General features: G+C 44.8%; 1 protein-coding gene across 1 annotated transcript in view; it reads left to right on the top strand.

The window, feature by feature from the left end:
• LOC122816707 (transformation/transcription domain associated protein) overlaps positions 1–19777 on the top strand; it is a gene marked incomplete in the record, with an annotated part of 2794447 nt that overhangs the window by 2634457 nt on the left and 140213 nt on the right. The window contains 1 exon segment of the mRNA XM_044089697.1: positions 7990–8215. Coding sequence (XP_043945632.1) covers positions 7990–8215 — 226 coding nt within the window.

Below are 19777 nucleotides of genomic sequence, written 5' to 3'. Positions count from 1 at the left end.
ATCCCTGGAGCGTGTGGTTATTTCGTTTGGACCTGAGAACATACTTCTGATGTTAGTTAAGTAAAACGTTCCCCTGCTCCTTGATTGAAGTACATCAGGACTTGGAGCCACCACATTTTGTATAGGCAGATGTCCCAGTTAAGAAACAGTAGAAGTCCAAACATATTTCCACACAGACGTCTAATAATCTCCAGAAAGAGTAGCAGGAATTGAGCCGTAATGCTCCTGAAACCTCCTTAATTTTTTGCTGCTGCAGCTCCCTCCTCTTCTCCTCCTCTCAAAAGGCAGAGAGAGAGGATTCTGAAGAGAAGAGAAGGATTCCGAATCTGACGAGGAAGATTTCTTGGCTTATTCTCACCATATCCAGTCCTCAGTGGCCTTTGCCTCTAATGATGAGGATACTTTGTCTCCTGATTCTCCTCAGGAAGAACTTTGTTTTGGAGATGTATTCGTTAAAGTGATGCAGCATTTTCACTGAGAATGTTCCCAAATTTCTGATGTTCAGAGAAGTTACCGTGCTCATTTGGAGATGGGGATGCTTAAAACCTGTGCTATTCCTCCTGCTTTGGAGGCTTTGTTGGATACTATTTTCTGCTGCCTCTTTTAATCCCAAGTCTCAGCCACCTACCCTAAAGGAAGCTGACAAATTCTACAAGCTTCCATACACTGAAAAGTTCTTTCGTAAGAACCCCACCTCAGATCCAGCCACCTCTCTTTCCATTGAAAAGCTTTCAAAACTGTTGCCTTCATGTAATGATTTGCCTAGTGATAAAGATAGCAGAACTATTGCTACGTATGGCAAAAAGGTGTATACCTTTGCCACTCAATCTTTTCAGGTATCAGTTACCTAACCTATATGATCAGATATCTTTTTTCTTCTGTTTTGGGTTATTTGGGCAATGTACTGTCATATTTAGAGGACTCCCAACACTAAATCTTGTGCATTTTGTCTTCTTAATTTTGCTTATCAAGTTGCTAGGCTTTCTGTTAAATGCACTTGTGATGCTGCTGCTACTACTGATGTTCATCATGTTACCCTGCTGCAGTCATCACACTTGGGTTATCCTGCCGTCAAGCGGTTCCGCAGTCGGCCAGAGTTCCAAAGTCTTGGTCTGGCGTAAGTTGCCATCGCTTCCTCCCTGACGTCAGTGCGCCAGAGTTATATAAGAGGCATCTGACGCCATTTTCTTCAGTCTTTCTTGCTGCGCGGTGCCCGAAGCAGAAGCAGTTCGCAAGTGCCGGTCGGCCGACACCTGAGATTTTCGAATCAAATTTCAGTCCGAAGTCTTCAATAAAGCTAAGTACCCCGTTGGGGAATCTTTTCTTGCCTCAGTCCGATGTCAGAAAAAGTTAACAATTGCATTTCTTGTGGGAAGCAAATACCTCATAAGGACTTCCATTCTTATTGTATTCCTTGCCTAGGCCCAGACCACGACGTCACAGGTTGTCAGTTTTGTGCTAGATTTAATAAACGAACTATCAAACGCCGTTTTGACTTCGCATGACATTACTTTGGTAGGAAATTTAATTATATCATGTCGTCAGAGCAGCTGACAACCGGCATGCATAAAAAATGCAAGGATAAGGACAGGCAGCCTAGAACCAAGCCAGACTCTGAGGCCTCTGCTGGGCCTGTCGCCCGTTCTCCGGTTTTCAGTGAGGCGCCTACGCAGCCCCTGATGACCGTGGAAATGGAACCCCAGACCACTTTGGTTTCTCAAGCGGAGTGTACTAGGCCGTCACAACCATCTTCGTTAGGCCCTTCCGACACCGGAGCAGAAGGTGATCCCGGTGCAGTAGAAACGCCTTCGGTTTCAGAAGGTGTCTTCAGACCTACTACATTCACCATTAAATCTTATGCTAAGCTAAAAACTCCATTAAAACCAAAAAAGACTGTACATCAGTCTCCTGTTCAAGGCCCCATGCCTAAGAAACAGATGCTTAAGATGGCTGAAGATTTGATTTCCCTAATCAGAGGTTCCCATCCCCCTCCTGATAAAAGGCCAAGACAAGAGTAGGACTATGCTTCCTCTGACCAGGTTTCTATTTCCTCAGATTCTTCTGAGGAACAGAATTACGCTTTTCCCCCTTATGAAGATTCTGATGCTGAAGACTATTCCCTCAGCATCTCCCCCTGAAGACTACTCCTTTGGGGAAACTTTACATATCATGAGGGAACATTTCCACTGGGAACACCAGGACTACTCTGATTCTAAGAAAAGGTTCCAAGAGTTTCTTTTACTACCCCAGCACAGACCACTTGCTATCCCTCCAGTTTTAGATATTGTGGATGATGTTTACTTAGAGTCTAGTCTAAATCCAGACTCCCTACCTCCTGCTCCAGACAGATATTACAGAGTACCTGACACACACAAATTCCTTTATAAAAGCCCTCTGGCTGACCCAGAATCAATTTCCCAGGGTCCCAAAGGGGCTAAAGCTTCTATGGCTAAAAATCCTGTACCCTCTGAAAGGGATTCCAGAGCCCTAGATAGATGGGGAAAGAAGATATACACCTCAGCTACTCTGGCTATGAGAGCATTAAATTGTCAGTTTCACATGCTGAAATATCAGCAATTCCTAATATCTCAATTAAAACAAAAACTGAACACTCATTCTGAACAGGCTAATTCAAGGAAATGCAGGATCTGTTGCATGCAGCTGAAGAGGTGGACAAACATACTTTACAATGTGGATTTGATTCATTGGAAGCTTCCTGTAGAGCAGCTGTTACTGGGTCTGTCATACGCAGACATGCTTGGTTAAAAGAACAAAAACCCTACCTGATCATGTTAAAGCAAAATTATTGGATGCACCTTTACAGCAGGATGTCTTATTTGGTGTCAAAGCAGAAGAGGTTTTAAAGAAAATGGAGGATAAGGCAAAGTCTATGCAGACGGCCAAGGATTTTTTACGGGTACAACCCCCTCGTTTCAGCAGAAATTGGCCAACAAAAAAATGGTCCTTTCCAGCTTCTGACAGACCATAGAGGGGCAAATACAGACGCCCAAGGGGCAGAGGTCAGTCACAAGGCCCTTACAAACCTCGCCAATGGGGTGCCACAACCCAGAAAGGAGGTGAAGACAGGCCCCAAGCTAGCAGAAGACAAACACAATGACTCAACCCTCCAACTACCAAGCAAATCTCTCTTGGCAGCTCCCTTGGGAGGAAAATTAGCACTTTTTGCCGACAACTGGCACATCATCACAAACATCATCACAAAAGACAAATGGGTCCTAAACATGGTCTCACAAGGATACAGATTCCACTTTCATACCTTGCCAAGGATAAAAGGAATGCCAAACCTGCCACCAAATCAATGGGCAGAGGCACAAAAACAAATTACAGCTCTCATGGACATGAGAGCCATTCAACAGGTACCTACACAGGAGCAAGGACAAGGATTTTACTCAAGACTCTTTCTAGTCCCCAGAAAGGACAAAGCATGGAGACCCATTCTGGATCTTTCAATTCTGAACACCTATCTGCAAGTACCAAAATTCAAGATGCTAACACTACAGCAGCTTCTTCCCATACTGGGCAAGAAGGCTTGGCTAGTAACGTTGGATCTCAAGGAGGCATACCTGCATGTCCCTATCAGACAAAATTGCAGAAAATACCTTCGCTTCATTGCAGGTTCAACCCATTATCAATTCTCTGCACTGCCCTTTGGCTTATCTACTGCGCCCAGGGTCTTCACAAACTGCCTGGCACCAGTAATTGCATACTGCACACAAAGAGGAATTCAAATATACCCATACCTGGACGACTGCCTTATTCAAGCAGAAAGCAAGGACATTCTTTTAAAACATCTGGCATTTGTCCAACACTTTCTAAGTTGCCCAAGGTACACAGTAAACAAAAAGAAATCAAAACTAGTGCCCTCACAAAACATAATATTCCTGGCTGCCAGATTGAATACAACGGGCCCAGATGGCTTATCTCACGCCAGACAAGCAACAACAGCTGACTCAATACTTCAAAATAATGGCAACAAAGACCCAACTCCCTGCAAGAAAAAATTCTGCAGGCCTTGGGATTCATGGCATCTTGCATACTACTAATACCATTTGCAAAACTGCATATGATGAAATTACAATGGAACCTGAAAAGTGTATGGAATCAGCACAGTCACAGCTTGGAAACAATGATACCACTCATTCCCTGCCTTCAACAGGAGTTTCTATGGTGGACACAGGCATGTCACCTCAACAAGGGTCAGCCTTTCACATTACCCACAGCCAGGCAAACTATGACAACAGATGCATCGGACTATGCCTGGGGAGTACACATGGCAGGACAGTGCATTCAGGGCAAATGTACTACAGATCAAAGGCATCTGCATATCAATCAAAAGGAAATGCTAGCAGTACAGCATGCCCTAACAGCTTTCAAGGACCTCTTACACCCAGGACAACTAATAATAAAGACGGACAATACCACAGTAATGTGGTACATCAACAAGCAAGGGGGCACACATTCCTACCCTCTATGCAATCAAGCAATGACCTTGTGGAACACAGCACTGTCTTACCAAGTTCAACTACAAGCACAATTCCTGCCAGGAAAGAAAAATACATTGGCAGACGACCTAAGCAGAAACATCATGGATCTCCACGAGTGGAAACTGGATGCACAAGTATTTGCAATGATAACTCAAAAATGGGGACGCCCAGACATAGATCTGTTTGCCAACCCCCAAAACTACCAACTTCAAAAATTTTGTACAAGGACATTCCACCCACAAGCTTGGAAAGTGGATGCCCTCTCATTCAGTTGGAAAACATTAACAGCGTATGCCTTTCTTCCACTGCCTCTTCTAGCAAAGGTGCTGCTGAAAGTCAGATTAGAGAGGCCACAAATGATACTCATTGCACCAAACTGGCCACGCCAGCACTGGTATCCAGTTCTAAAGAACATGGCCTACGGCCCACCATGGATTTTACCACAAATTCCTCACCTGCTCACCCAGTGAGACAATTAAATTCTACACCGCCAGCTCAAGACTTATTCCTGGCTGCATGGCAAATTACCTAAACAATCAACCAACACCTCTATCCAAAGCTGTTATGGATGTCATTCTGGAGGCCAGGAGGTCCAGCACCAGGAAAACCTATTCAGACAAATGGAAAAGATTTTGCGCCTGGAACCAGGCTAAATGCCAAAATCCCCTTGATCCAAACATTCCTCAGATTCTACAATATTTAACTGAGATGTTGCACAAAGGACTTTCCTTTTCATCTATTAAGATCCACGCCTCAGCAATTTCAGCTCATTACAACACAGATCCTCCTTTATTTTCACATCCACTCTTAAGACAGTACCTCAGAGGGGCTAAGAACATAAGACCGCCCAGGAGAGCACCAACACCTACTTGGGATCTCAACTTTGTTCTGGAAAAACTTACACTGCCGCCCTTTGAACCAGCTTTCTCAGCTGATTTAAAGTTTCTTTCATGGAAAACTGCCCTGCTGCTAGCAATAACTTCAGCTAGAAGAGTCTCAGAGCTATAGGCACTAATGGCAGTGGAGCCTTTCCTCATTTTTCATCAAGACAGAGTCTCTCTGCGAACTAACCCTTCCTTTATGCCAAAGGTGGTAACCAGTGTGGCTCTAAACCAAACCATTCATTTGCCCACCTTTTTTCCAAATCCCCAGAACAAAGGAGAAAGACTCCTGCACTCTTTGGACATTCACAGACAATTACATTACTACTTGGATAAAATTAAGGCTTTCAGAAACTCTAACCAGCTCTTTGTAGCCTATGCTGCAGGATCACAAGGAAAAGCTATCTCAAAACAGACCATTTCAAAATGGATAGGACATTGCATGCGTTTCTGCTACACGCATCATGGGAAACCGGTACCTGCTAGCATTAGGCCCCACTCCACCAGGGCTACAGCTACATCAGCAGCCTTTCTCAGGGGGGGTGCCAACCAAGGATATTCTGGAAGCTGCAACTTGGAGTTCAGTGCACACCTTCACCAAACACTATCACTTACCTCTATATTCTAAGACTAGAACTGGTTTTGCCACTGCAGTTTTGCAGGGCCTACTAGCTTCTTCTAACCCTGTTTAACTCCACCACTCATCCTTAGCTTTGGGATTCAACCCAAGTGTGATGACTGCAGCAGGGTAACATGATGAACATAGTACAGTTTTGTACCTACCATAAATATAGATGTTAGAGTGTTCACCCTGCTGCAGTCCAGGTTACCCTCCCTCCATCCCCTTTGAACTAGCTGGACTTATCCATACCTTTCTATTCTATACAACCTCTGTGGTGTATTTGCTTGTGACTGAAAGTATTGTTTTATTTTTACTTGTATATTTTTATATAGCAATATGTATTGCCTACCTATTGGGGGCACCTGACATCTGGGGCAAGAAAAACTGAAGAAAATGGCGTCGGATGCCCCTTATATACCCCTGGCGCACTGACGTCAGGGAGGAAGCGACAGCAACCGACGCCGGACCAAGACTTTGGAACTCTGGCCGACTGCGGGACCGCCTGACGGCAGGATAACCCAAGTGTGATGACTGCAGCAGGGTGAACACTCGAACATCTACATTTATGGTAGGTACAAAACTGTACTGTTCTGTTTGTAGATTCTACCTTAGACTTCAGCCTTAACCTGAAGATGTCAAAGCTAAGTTTGTGGATTCCCCTGTGAATAAGCAAGATTTTTATGATTCTGCCATTCCAGAACTCTTCAAAACTTTACAGGAGAAGGGTAAGGTCGTGCAAGATTTTAAACAAATTTTTCTTTCTCCTACTCGACTTACTTACTGAGCCTGGACACTGTTCACAGCAGCCAAAATCAATCTCAGAAGGGTAAAAAATAAACAGTATAAGGAGGTTTCAGGACAAGGCTCAGTAGGATTTGAAGAGTTCTAAACTCTCCATCCCTGATAAACAAGCCTTCTTATGACTACCAACCTCCCCCACCCCACCTCCGTCAACCCAAATTCCTCTGTCTCGAAAGCAAACTGTATACCTCCTAACCTGGCAGTCCATAACATCAGACAAATGGGTTCCGTCCATCATTCAAATGGTTGCAAAATGTTAAATTGCTGCTTCAAGTCTCTGATGACCTGACTCTGTAATGAATATACTGTAACATCTCTGTTTTTTGTAAATTTTTAACATAAATGTACTATGTTGGAGGCTTTATCGTGCAGTTTGGGAGACTGAAGTGCTAAGCAGATTTGATAGAACTTATTTACAACATGACAGGTTCATACGTCAATGCCATTTGTACTGATGGAAAGAAAATTAATTTTGCTGTCATAGTAAATCACTGCATTTAAACTGCACACTTTATGTATACTGCTGAGATTTTCATAATTTGATACTTCACTGTGTAAATTTTAACTGTTTTGTTTCATAAGTTGTTGAACCTCTTTTCTGAAGGTTTCTCTTACTCAAGTACAATATTTTAAAGGAATACTGTTTGCTTATTAAATTCTTGTTAAACTAAAAGTGCTATAATACACAAATTCTAGTTCATGTCCAGGTATGTAAGTGTGATAGAACATTCATGTTAACTCTTTCTCTACCAAAGCAGTCGCAAAGTTCTCTGAACCTGAGAACAGTTTTGTGTCGAGTATAATTTTGCCAGTGCCTTTTCCTGAATGCTGATTTCATTGCTAAGCACATAATTGTAGATAGTGGGTACACTGTAAAAACAGTACAACTGATTTTTTTACTTGACTTCTACTGTCTGTACCAAGTAAAAATTGGAGCAGTTTATCATTTCTGAGGTATGTAGTAAATTATTTTAAGTAGTGTTGCCCTCCTTTTTTCTGTCTTTCTTTAAAAAAAAAAAAAAAAAAGAACAAAATGTGTTCAACTTAATGGAAAATGGCCTTGAATGCCACTGTACATTTTCATACATTGTCATTGACAGCTGAAGAAACTCGATAGTATTTTTATTTAAAGGTGTCCGTGTTGGGCTTTTGGCTTTGTTCACTGTTGTTTCTTTTGCAGACTTTGACTTCAGTGTACCAGGCTCCACCAAGCTTCACAATCTTATTTCAAAGCTGAAGAAGTGGATCAAAATCCTCGAGGCAAAAACCAAACAACTTCCAAAGTTTTTCCTTATTGAAGAGAAGTGCCGTTTTCTAAGTAATTTTTCAGCTCAGACAGCAGAGGTGGAAATTCCAGGAGAATTTTTGATGCCCAAACCAACACACTATTACATCAAGATAGCACGGTGAGTACAGTAATTGAGATACGTATTTGCTTTTGCTAGTATGAGCTGAAAATCTACATTACTTTTAAATTTGCTAATCTGTTGAGTTATTCTTCCAGTGGATGACTTCTTCTGTTTCAGGGTACCTAGACAAATGTCAAATGTGCAATTCATGCCTTCAAAGGGTGTAGAGCTTGATTTGCCTCATCACCCCAAAGCATTGCTTCACTGCAGACTGACTCCCATTGCTGTACCACTCCCCTATCCACTGTTAACACTGCAGCTTCAATGTATAGGTGGGGGCTGAATCCTCTGTCGAAACTGCATACTTTTGCAGTCATTTGCTGTCACAACTCCCCCACAAGCTGCTTCATATAATGCACAGGCTGGCTGATGATACTGTTGGTGGGCTGTGATGCATGCTGTTAGTCACCCGCTATTACCCTAGCAAGTACTGAGAAGACATGTTAAAGTTGTTCCTCATTGTCCTTCCCTGAATAGCTGCCTTCTAATCTCTCAGTACCACACCTTCCTCTCACCCCCAACAGCTGGCCCTGCATCTCAAACTCTCATCTTAGGTGGATAACTTGAGGATTGTGAACTGCTCAACGTGTTTGCTAAAAGCTGCTTTAACCCTCTTGTAAAGTCAGTTTTTAGAATTGTTTTATGTTGTTGAGTGAAGGAGTAAAAGCTGTTGCATGTGTACAGACCAGTACAAAGTTTTGAGCATTGTATTTTTGTGCAGATGCATCTTGCTCACTGACTGTCTCAGACTTCTCCTTGGGGGGGTCTGAAGTAGGTACAACCAGTGTGATGTGTTTTTTGATTCTTTCCACCTCACAGAGTAGAATACCCATGTACTTGGGAACCATGCGTCTCTCCCAGGTTTTTGTAACCTGCACCTGGGCCATGGGTTAAAAGATGTGCTTTCCTTGGTAGGCCTCACTTTGTTACAAATACTTTCACTCTCCAGTTACCTTTATAGTTCATGTAGAAAAGAGCACCCTTTCAGTGCCTTAAGCCTCTCTTAAGCCTGTGAAGTGCCAGTGTTGTCACATAGCAGAGCTGGGCCTTTGTTGACTTTACTTGTTTTGCACTTGAGCTGCACTCAGGTGCTAATTGACGTAGGTGTGAGCAGTTTACCAATATACCAGCCAGGCAAAGTGCAAGACCTTTCTTGCAAAGATAGAATTAAGAGATAAATGCAAAAAATTCTTGCCAATTTAGAATTGAGATAAATGCAAAAAAAAAAAAAAAAAAAAATATGACAGCATTCGATGTGGTGCCGGTGACATGAGTTTGGCTCGCAGCTTGGGTACAGGCATTCTTGGAGTAAAATGCCAGACACATATTGAAGAAGCATAAACATATCTGTTCTTTGTGTTTCACTGTTGCAGTCATCACACTTGGGTTATCCTGCTAGGGTAACCCTAACCCCCAGTCGGCTCGAATACCAGAGGCTTAGTATTTCTGTGCCGGTTGCTGTTGCTCCAGGACTGATGTCAGGTCATCAGTGGTATAAAATCAGGCAGCTGACGCCATTACGTCAGTCTTTCTTGCCAAGGAGCCTGAAGCAGAAGCAGTTTGCACGAGTGCCGGTTGGCCGCTACCTGAGTTTTCGTTTCTAAGTTGAAGTTGAAGTCTTCTAAAGCTAAGTACCTTGTTGGGGATCCTTTTTTCTTGCTCTAACCAATGTCAGAAGAAGTTAACAATTGTCTCGCTTGTGGAAAGCAAATACCACACCAAGACTTCCATTCTTACTGCGTTACCTGTTTAGGCCCAGACCATGATGTACTTCGCTGTCGCTTTTGTGCTTATTTCAATGCCAGAGCTATACTTTGGGCCCTTATTGTAGCTAAATACTTTAGCTCTCAGTCCTCATATTCCGATATGACTTCAGTAAGCCATCCGACTACCGATCTTCTGAAAAAACGTAAGGATAAAGACAGAGATAGATTGCACAGGTCCAAAACTGCCGACAATGCTTCCGTTAAGCTAGTCATCAGTTCTCGGGTCCTCAATGAGGCACTTTCGCAGCCCCTGATGCCCACTTCTGTGGATTCGCAGGCCGCTACCAAGACCTGTTTGGAGTCTGGTATGCCACGAGACTCTTCCTCGACTAAGGATCCTGCGGATGTCTCCACCTTGGATGGGTCTGGAACCACTGAGCAGGCACTGGCTTCCGAGGAAGTTCTTCGCACTACCGATACTCGACACAGATGACTTCTTTCGCATCTTCAGTTCTTTCTAAAACTACAGAGTTTCTAAGGCCCAGGGTACGAACTACGCCTAAAAAAACAACGACCCAAGCTCAGGCACCTGCTTCCTTACCTCAATCTCAAATGCTTAAAATGGCAGAAGATCTTATTATGCTTATTAGAAGCCAGGCTACCCCTTCCAAAAGAAAAATAGACTTGTCCCCAGTAGTTTTATCTTAACAGGAGTCCGATGACTCTGAGGTTTCTGAATATGAAGACATGCAACCCCTCTCTGCTTATGAGGATTCTGATACAGAGGAATCCATTCCTTCTGCCTCTCCTCCTGAGGATTTTTCATTTGGTGAAACCGTACATACTTTAAAGGAGCATTTCCAATGGGAATGTCAGGACTATCCTCAGTCAAAAAAGAGACTCGGGGAATTCTTAGATTTACCACAGCACAGACCTTTAGCCATTCCTCCTATCCTGGATGTTGTGGATGATGTTTTATGGATTCCAGTTTGACTCCTGACATCCTTCCTGCTGCTCCCATGAAACCTGACAGGTACTTACAGAGTCCCTGACTCTCTCAAATTCCTTTTCAAAAATCTTTCTGCTGACCCAGAGGTCATCTCCCAAGGACCTAAAGGAATTAAAGCAACCTCAGCTAAGAGTCCCACCCCCTCAGACAGGAATTCCCGAGCTTTAGTTAGATGGGGTAAAAAAGTATACATCTCTGCAACTCTTGCTATTAGAGCTCTAAATTGTCATTTCCACATGTTGAAATATTAGCAGCATACCATGGAACTCCTCAAACAAAAAATTTCTTCCTTTCCTGCTTGTGCAGAAAATAAAGAATTACAAGAGCTTATGCATTCTGCAAGCCAAGTTACTAAGCAGACCTTGCAATGTGGCTTTGATGCCCTAGAAGCATTTTGCAGGGCAGCAGACACTGGTTCTGTCATTAGAAGGCATGCTTGACTTAAGGAACGGACCTTGCCAGACCATGTCAAATCAAAATTATTGGACGCACCATTGAACAAAGACAATTTGTTTGGCACCAAGGCAGAAGAGGTCTTAAAAAATATGGAAGAAAAAGCTAAATCTATGCAGACAGGTAAAGACTTTTTACAGGTCCAGCCTGCGAGGTTCAGTAGGTATTGCCCCTCTAAGCACTGGTCCTTTCCGGCCCCCTGCAGGCCAGCTCAGCCAAGACCCAGGGGAAGCAGACCCCCCAGACAGCAGTCCCAGGGTATGCAGAGATCTAAGCAATGGAGTTCCTCCTCTTCAAAAACAGGGAGTGCTAAGCCACCCCTTTATGGTTAGAACTCGCAATGACTTTACACCTCCACCCCTTACCTCTGCCCACCTGCTTGTGCCCCTAGGAGGAAAACTCTCCTTCCATGCAAACAACTGGGCCTCTATTACCAACGACCGATGAGTCCTCAACATCTTGTCTCAGGGATACATATTTTGTTTCCATAGTCTGCCAACCCCAAAAGGGTTCCCATTTCTTCCTCCAAACCAGTGGGCACAGGCCAAAAAGCAAGTCCATTCCCTGCTCTCCATGAGGGCAATACAGCATGTTCCTGCAGACCAGATAGGCCAAGGTTTTTTCTATTCCAGACTCTTCCTGGTAACCAGAAAAGAGGGCACCTGGCACGCAATCCTCGATCTATCCATTCTAAACACCTTTCTGGTGATACCAAAATTCAAAATGCTCTCCCTCCAGCAGCTTCTTCCTATACTTTCCAAGGATGCTTGGTTAGCCACCCTAGACCTAAAAGAGGCGTACCTACACATCTCAATCAGGGAATCTTGCAGGAAATATCTACCTTTCAGGCCAGTATCTATGCACTTTCAATTCTCTGCACTTCCCTTTGGCTTATCCACTGCTCCCATAGTTTTCACAAAATGCCTGGCTCCAGCCATTGCTTTTTGCAGGCAAAGAAATATTCAAATTTACCTCTACTTAGGCGAGTGCCTGATTCAGGCAGACAGTCGGGAAAAGCTGTTACAGCACCTGACCTTTGTAAAGGACCTACTGACCTCCCTGAGGTGTACTCTTAATGAAAAGAAAACAAAACTAGTCCCCACACGAAAAACTGTATCCCTGGGAGCAAGCCTGGACACAGCATCAACAAGCCTACCTTACAGGCTTCTCTCAACTAGCCACCAGAACCCAGTTATCTGCAAGGAAAATCCTGCAAGCTGTAGGGTTCATGGCCTCCTGCATTCTACTCATTACATATGCCAGACTGCATATGAGGAAACTACAATGGTACCTAAAAAGCCTTTGGTGTCAACACTCTCAAGACCTTGAAACTTTCATACCTATGATACCCTGTCTAAGGAAAGATTTTCTTTGGTGGGCAGCAGCATGCAACCACAGCACGGGACCTTCTCACAACCCCACGTCACCCAGACCCTCACCACAGATGCATCAGACTATGCCTGGGATGCACACCTGGACCAACAGGTGCATTCAGGGTCATTGGAGCCCAAATCAAATACATCTGCACATCAACCAAAAAGAGTGGCTAGCTGTTCAGCATGCCCTGACAGCCTTCAGACCCCTATTCTCCCCAGGGCCTCTAGTGATCAAAACAGGCAACACCACAGTGATGTGGTATATCGACAAGCAGGGAGGGACTCGCTCTTATCCTCTCTGCAGGCTCGCCATGACCCTTTGGCACACAGCCTCAGCCATGCAAATACACCTGCTAGCACAATTCCTGCCAGGCTTCCTAAACTCTCTGGCAGACAACTTAAGCAGAAACCTGCAAGACCCACACAAGTGGCAGCTAGACCACAGAACCTTCAACCTTGTAACCCAGAAATGGGGCACCCTGAAGGTGAACCTCTTTGCCTCCCACTCCAATCATCAGCTCAGCAATTCTGCACCAAGGAACCTCACAGCAAGGCCTGGAAAGTGGATGCTCTATCCTTCCAATGGGTAAACCTCTCTATCTGTACATTTCCCCCTCTACCACTCATTTCAAGGGTACTGCTCAAAATAAGGGAGGAAAAACCAAGGGCAATCTTGATTGCCCCAAACTGGCCACGCCAGCACTGGTGCCCACTGTTGCGCAGCCTGTCACCCTTGCCACCTACCTCAGATCCCAACACTCCTGACCCAGAAAAATGGAGAATTCATGCGTCCACAATTGCAGACCCTGAACCTGGCAGCCTGGCTTATTCCCTGACCTCTCCTCCATCTGCCAGCCCAAGCAAACAATTTCTGGATGTTATACATGAGGCCAGACGTCCCAGCACTAGAAAATCCTATGCTGACAAGTGGAAAAGGTTTTGCACCTGGATCCAGGCTGAGGGAGCAAAAACAGCACAGCCCTCCCTACCTCTCATCCTGGATTACCTAGCAGACCTACTACACAGGGGTCTATCATTCTCTTCTATTAAAGTTCATGCCTCTGCCATCTCTGCTCATTACGGCATAGAGTCACCTCTCTTCTCACACCCCCTCATCAAACAGTTCCTAAGAGGGGCTAACAAGGCCACCCAGAAGAGCTCCTAACTCAGCTTGGGACCTTAACTTTGTGTTGGAAAAGCTCACCCTACCCCCCCCCCCCCGAGCCTGCAGCTTCAGCAGAGTTAAAATTCCTCTCTTGGAAAAAAGCCTTGCTTCTGGCCATCACTTCAGCTAGAAGAGTTTCACGGCTACAAGCACTCATGGCTGTCGAGCCCTTCATCATTTTCCATGCTGACAGGGTCTCCCTCAGGATTAACCTATCCTTCATGCCTAAAGTGGTGTCCAGTGTGGCTCTCAACCAATCCATTCATTTTCCCACCTTTTTCCCTAACCCACAAAACAAGGGGGAAAGGATTCTGCACTCTCTAGATGTGCACAGACAGCTCAGATTCTATCTGGATAGGACTAAATCTTTTAGAAAAACTGACCAATTGCTAGTCAGCTTCGCAGCAGGGGCAGAGGGCAAGGCCATATCCAAACAGTCTCCAAATGGATAGCACACTGCATCCATTTCTGCTACAAACAGCACGGGAAACCACCCCCAAAGGGGGTCAGGACGCATTCCACCAGGGCAACCTCCACCTCTACAGCTTTTCTCAGAGAGGTCCCCACCAGGGACATCCTGGAGGCTGCAACATGGACTTCTGTTTATACCTTTACCAACCATTACCACCTGCCTATCTTCTCCAAATCCAGGGCAGGCTTTGCCACCGCAGTCTTGCAGGGCATCCTAGCCAGCCCCCAGTATTCTTGACTGCCTCCACCCTTTTCTTCAGCTTTGGGAATCAACCCAAGTGTGATGACTGCAACAGTGAAACACGAAGAACATAGTACAGTTGTGTACACTTACCATAAATGTAGATGTTCGAGTGTATTCACTGTTGCAGGCAGTCCTGGATGTTCATCGTGTTATACTGCTGCAGTCATCACACTAGGTTTATCCTGCCGTCAGGCGGTCCCGCAGTCGGCCGAATCCCAAAGTCTTGGTCCGGCTTCGGCTGTCGTCGCTTCTTCCCTGACGTCAGTGTGACAGGGGGATAAAAGAGGCAGCCGACGCCATTTTCTTCAGTCTTTCTTGCCGTGCGGTGCCCGAAGCAGAAGCAGTTCGCAAGTGCTGGTCGGCTAGCTCCTGAGATTTTCGAATCGAATTTCAGCCCGAAGTCTTCTCTAAAGCTAAGTACCCCATTGGGGAAACTTTTCTTGCCTCAGACCGATGTCAGACAAAGTTAATAATTGCATTTCTTGTGGGAAGCAAATACCTCATAAGGATTTTCTTTCTTATTGTATTCCTTGCCTAGGCCCAGACCACGACGTCTCTGGTTGTCGGTTCTTTGCTAGGTTCAACAAACGTACAATCAAGCGTCGGGCAGATTTCGCCCGACATTATTTTGGCAGAAAATTTAATTATAGCATGTTGTCGGAACAACTGACATCAGCAATGATTAAAAAACGCAAGGATAAGGACAGGCAACCAAGGCCAAGACCAGATACCGAGGCCTCAGCAAGGCCTACCGCCGGTTCTCCGGTTTTCAGCGAGGCGCCTACGCAGCCCCTAACTACCGCTGATTTAGAAATTCTGACGGCCTCCCAGACCGAATCAGCTTGGCCTCAGGAGTCGGTTCCATCTCACCCCTCGGACGCCAACCCTGATGGTGATCCGGAGATTTTGGACAGGCCTTCGGTTTCTGAAGGTGTCTTCAAACCGACAACTATCTCTATTAAGTCTTATGCTAAACTTAAAACCCCCCTTAAAAGTTAGGAAACCGGGTCCACAGTTCCCCCCACAGGCCCCTATGCCTAAAAAAAAAAGATGCTTAAGATGGCTGAGGATTTAATTTCCCTTATCGGGGGTTCACAACCCCCTCCTGACAAAAGGCCTAGACTGGAGGAAGATTATCCTTCCTCTGACCAAGCATCCATTTCCTCAACTAACTTTGAGGACCAGGATTATTCCTTCCCTCCTTATGAAGACTCAGATGCTGAAGAGTCCACTCCCTCTGTCCCCCCCCCCCCCCCCGAAGACTACTCTTTTGGGGAAACTTTACACACCATGAGGGAACACTTCCACTGGGAAGGCCAAGATTACTCTGCCTCTAAGAAAAGACTCCGTGAGTTCCTTCTTCTCCCACAGCATAGACCCCTTGCAATTCCTCCAGTTTTAGACATTTTGTATGATGTTTACACCGAATCGAGTCTAAACCAATATTCCTTACCTCCTGCACCAGCTAAACCAGACATATACTACCGAGTTCCTGATTCTCATAAGTTTCTATATAAAAGCCCTGTTGCAGACCCCAAAACCATTTCCCAGGATCCCAAAGGGGTTAAGGCCTCTACTGCTAAGAATCCACTACCTTCTGAAAGAGATTCCAGAGCATTAGAAAGATGGGGGAAGAAAGTGTATACGTCTGCCACTTTGGCCATGGGGGCCTTAAACTGCCAATTCCACATGCTAAAATACCAGCAGTACTTGATTACACAGTTAAAGCAGAAAATGATCCCTCAGACAGATCAACCTGATTTCAAAGAGATGCAGGATTTGCTGCATGCAGCAGAACAGGTGGGAAAGCATACCTTACAGTGTGGTTTTGATTCATTGGAAGCCTCATGTAGAGCAGCTGTCACAGGATCTGTAATACGTAGACATGCTTGGCTAACAGAGCAAGCCTTACCAGAACATGTCAAAGCAAAGTTATTGGATGCTCCATTGCAGAAAGATGTGTTATTTGGTGTCAAAGCAGAGGAAGTTTTAAAGAAAATGGAAGAAAAGGCAAAATCAATGCAGACAGTTAAAGATTTTTTACAGGTACAACCTCCTCGTTTCAGCAGAAACTGGCCATCAAAAAACTGGTCCTTTCCTGCATCAGACAGACCCCAAAGGGGTAGGTACAAACGCCCAAGGGGCAGAGGCCAGCCACAAGGTTCTTTCAGGCCTAGACAATGGCATACAACAACTCACAGAGGTGGAGACGAAAGATCTCAACCCCCCAGGAAACAAACACAATGACTTCCCTCTTCGCCTGCCAAGCAAAATTGCCCTGGCAGCACCTTTGGGAGGAAAACTGGCTCTATTTCCACAAAATTGGCGCATCATAACAAAGGACAAATGGGTTCTGGATATTATTACCCGAGGCTACAGATTTCATTTTCACACTTTACCACGGATGAGTGGCATGCCAAATCTGCCTCCAAACCAATGGGCAGAGGCACAAACGCAAATTTCAGCTCTCATGGATATGAAAGCAATTCAAAAGGTACCTACAAAGGAGCAAGGTCAAGGTTTTTACTCAAGACTATTTCTAGTGCCAAGAAAGGACAAAGCCTGGAGACCCATTTTAGACCTCTCAATTCTAAACACATACCTGTAGGTACCCAAATTCAAAATGCTCACACTACAGCAGCTTCTTCCCATGCTGGGCAAGGAGTCTTGGCTGGTAACGTTGGACCTCAAAGAGGCATACCTGCATGTCCCTGTCAGACAAGTTTGCAGAAGATGCCTCAGATTTTTGGCAGGTACAACACATTATCAATTCTCTGCATTGCCCTTTGGCTTATCTACTGTTCCCAGAGTATTTACGAAATGCCTGGCATCAGTAATTGCATACTGCAGACAACGAGGAATACAAATTTATCCATATCTGGATGACTGCCTGATCCAAGCGGACAGCATGGCCATTCAATTACAGCATCTGGCATTTGTAACAAAGCTGCTAAGTTGCCTAGGGTACACAGTAAACAAAAAGAAGTCAAAGCTAATACCCTCACAAGACATAATATTCCTGGGTGCCAGCTTAAATACAACGGCCCAGATGGCTTATCTAACACCAGACAAACAAAAACAACTGACTCAATACTTCAAAAAGATGGCAACTTTTACCCAGCTCACTGCAAGGAAAATCCTGCAGGCATTGGGGTTCATGGCATCCTGCATTCAACTAATTCCACATGCAAAGCTGCATATGAGGAAATTACAATGGTACCTGAAAAGTGTATGGACTCAACACAGGCACAGCCTAGAAACAAGTATACCTCTCATTCCCTGCCTTCAAAAAGAGTTCCTATGGTGGGCTTAAGCATGTCAAATAATCAAGGGTCTTCCTTTTGTCTTACCTCCAGCAAACCAAACTATGACAACAGATTCTTCAGACTATGCCTCGGGAGCACACATGGCAGGACAGTGCATACAGGGCAAATGGTCTGCAAAACAAATGCATCTACACATCAACCAAAAGGAGATGCTAGCTGTGCAAAATGTACTGACAGCCTTCAAGGATCTCTTGCATCCAGGACAACTACTAATAAGGACAGACAACACCACAGTTATGTGGTACATAAACAAACAGGGAGGAACACACTCCTACCCTTTATGCTGACAGGCAATGACCTTGTGGAACACAGCATTGACTTGCCAAGTACAACTGCAAGCACAATTCCTGCCAGGAAAGGAAAACATATTGGCAGACGAATTAAGCAGAAATTTGGCAGATCCTCACGAGTGGAGACTACACCCACAAGTATTTTCAATGATAACTCAAAGGTGGGGACGCCCAGACATAGATCTATTTGCCTCCCCCAACAATTGCCAACTACAGAAATTTTGCACAAGGACTTATCATTCCCTAGCCTGGAAGTGGACGCCCTATCATTCAGTTGGACAGCATTGACAGTCTATGCCTTCCCACCACTACCTCTCTTAACCAAGGTATTACTGAAAGTCAGATCAGAGAGACCACAAATGATCCGCATTGCTCCGGACTGGCCACGTCAGCACTGGTACCCATTACTAAGGACCTTGACTCACAGCCCTCCATGGATCTTACCTCAATTCCCACTTCTGTTGACTCTGCAAAACTCTCAGATCCTTCACAGTCAGCTCAGGACTTTAAATTTAGCTGCATGGAGAATACTTTGAATTATCAGTCAACACTTCTCTCAAAGGATGTCCTGAATGTCATTTTGGAGGCCAGGAGGCCCAGCACCAGAAAAACTTACTCAGACAAATGGATAAGATTTTGTGCATGGAACCAGGCTAAAGGCCAAAATCCTTGGATACCAAATATTCCTCAAATACTGCAATACTTAACTGAGATGCTACAAAGGCCTTTCTTTCTCATCCATTAAGATCCATGCTTCAGCCATTTCAGCTCAATATAATATGGATCCTCCCATATTCTCACACCCTTTACTAAGGCAGTTTCTCAGAGGGGCTAAGAATATAAGACCCCCCCCCCCCCCCAGAAAAACCCCTACGCCATCTTGGGACCTCAACATCTTTTCAGAAAAATTAACACTGCCTCCTTTCGAACCAGCCTTCTCAGCAGAACTACAATACTTGTCATGGAAAACAGCTCTGTTGCTGGCTATCACCTCAGCACGCAGGGTCTCAGAACTACAGGCACTTATGGCAGTGGAACCTTTCGTCATTTGCCATCAGGACAGAGTCTCTTTACGAACTAACCCTACCTTTATGCCAAAGGTAGTATCCAGTGTGGCTTTGAATCAGACCATTCATTTACCCACCCTTTATCCAAACCCCCAGAATAAAGGAGAAAGACTCCTTCACTCTTTGGACATTCACAGACAGCTACGTTACTATTTGGATAAGACAAAGACCTTCAGAAAAACGGACCAACTCTTTGTATCCTATGCTGCAGGTTCACAAGGAAAGGCTATTTCAAAACAGACCATCTCCAAATGGATAGCACATTGTATCCGCTTTTGCTACTCGCACCATGGGAAAGCAGTGCCTGTTCATATTGGGTCCCATTCTACCAGGGCTACAGCAACCTCAGCAGCCTTTCTCAGGGGGGTTCCAACCAAGGACATTCTGGAGGCAGCTACTTGGAGTTCAGTGCACACCTTTACCAAGCACTACCACCTTCCATTATACTCAAA

Source organism: Protopterus annectens, chromosome 12.part0 (genome assembly GCF_019279795.1).
Source record: "Protopterus annectens isolate FY-2018-M chromosome 12.part0, PAN1.0, whole genome shotgun sequence".
In the NCBI taxonomy this organism is placed as follows: domain Eukaryota; kingdom Metazoa; phylum Chordata; order Ceratodontiformes; family Protopteridae; genus Protopterus; species Protopterus annectens.
Note: the sequence above shows the minus strand (reverse complement) of the source record. Positions and strands in the feature narration are given on the sequence as shown.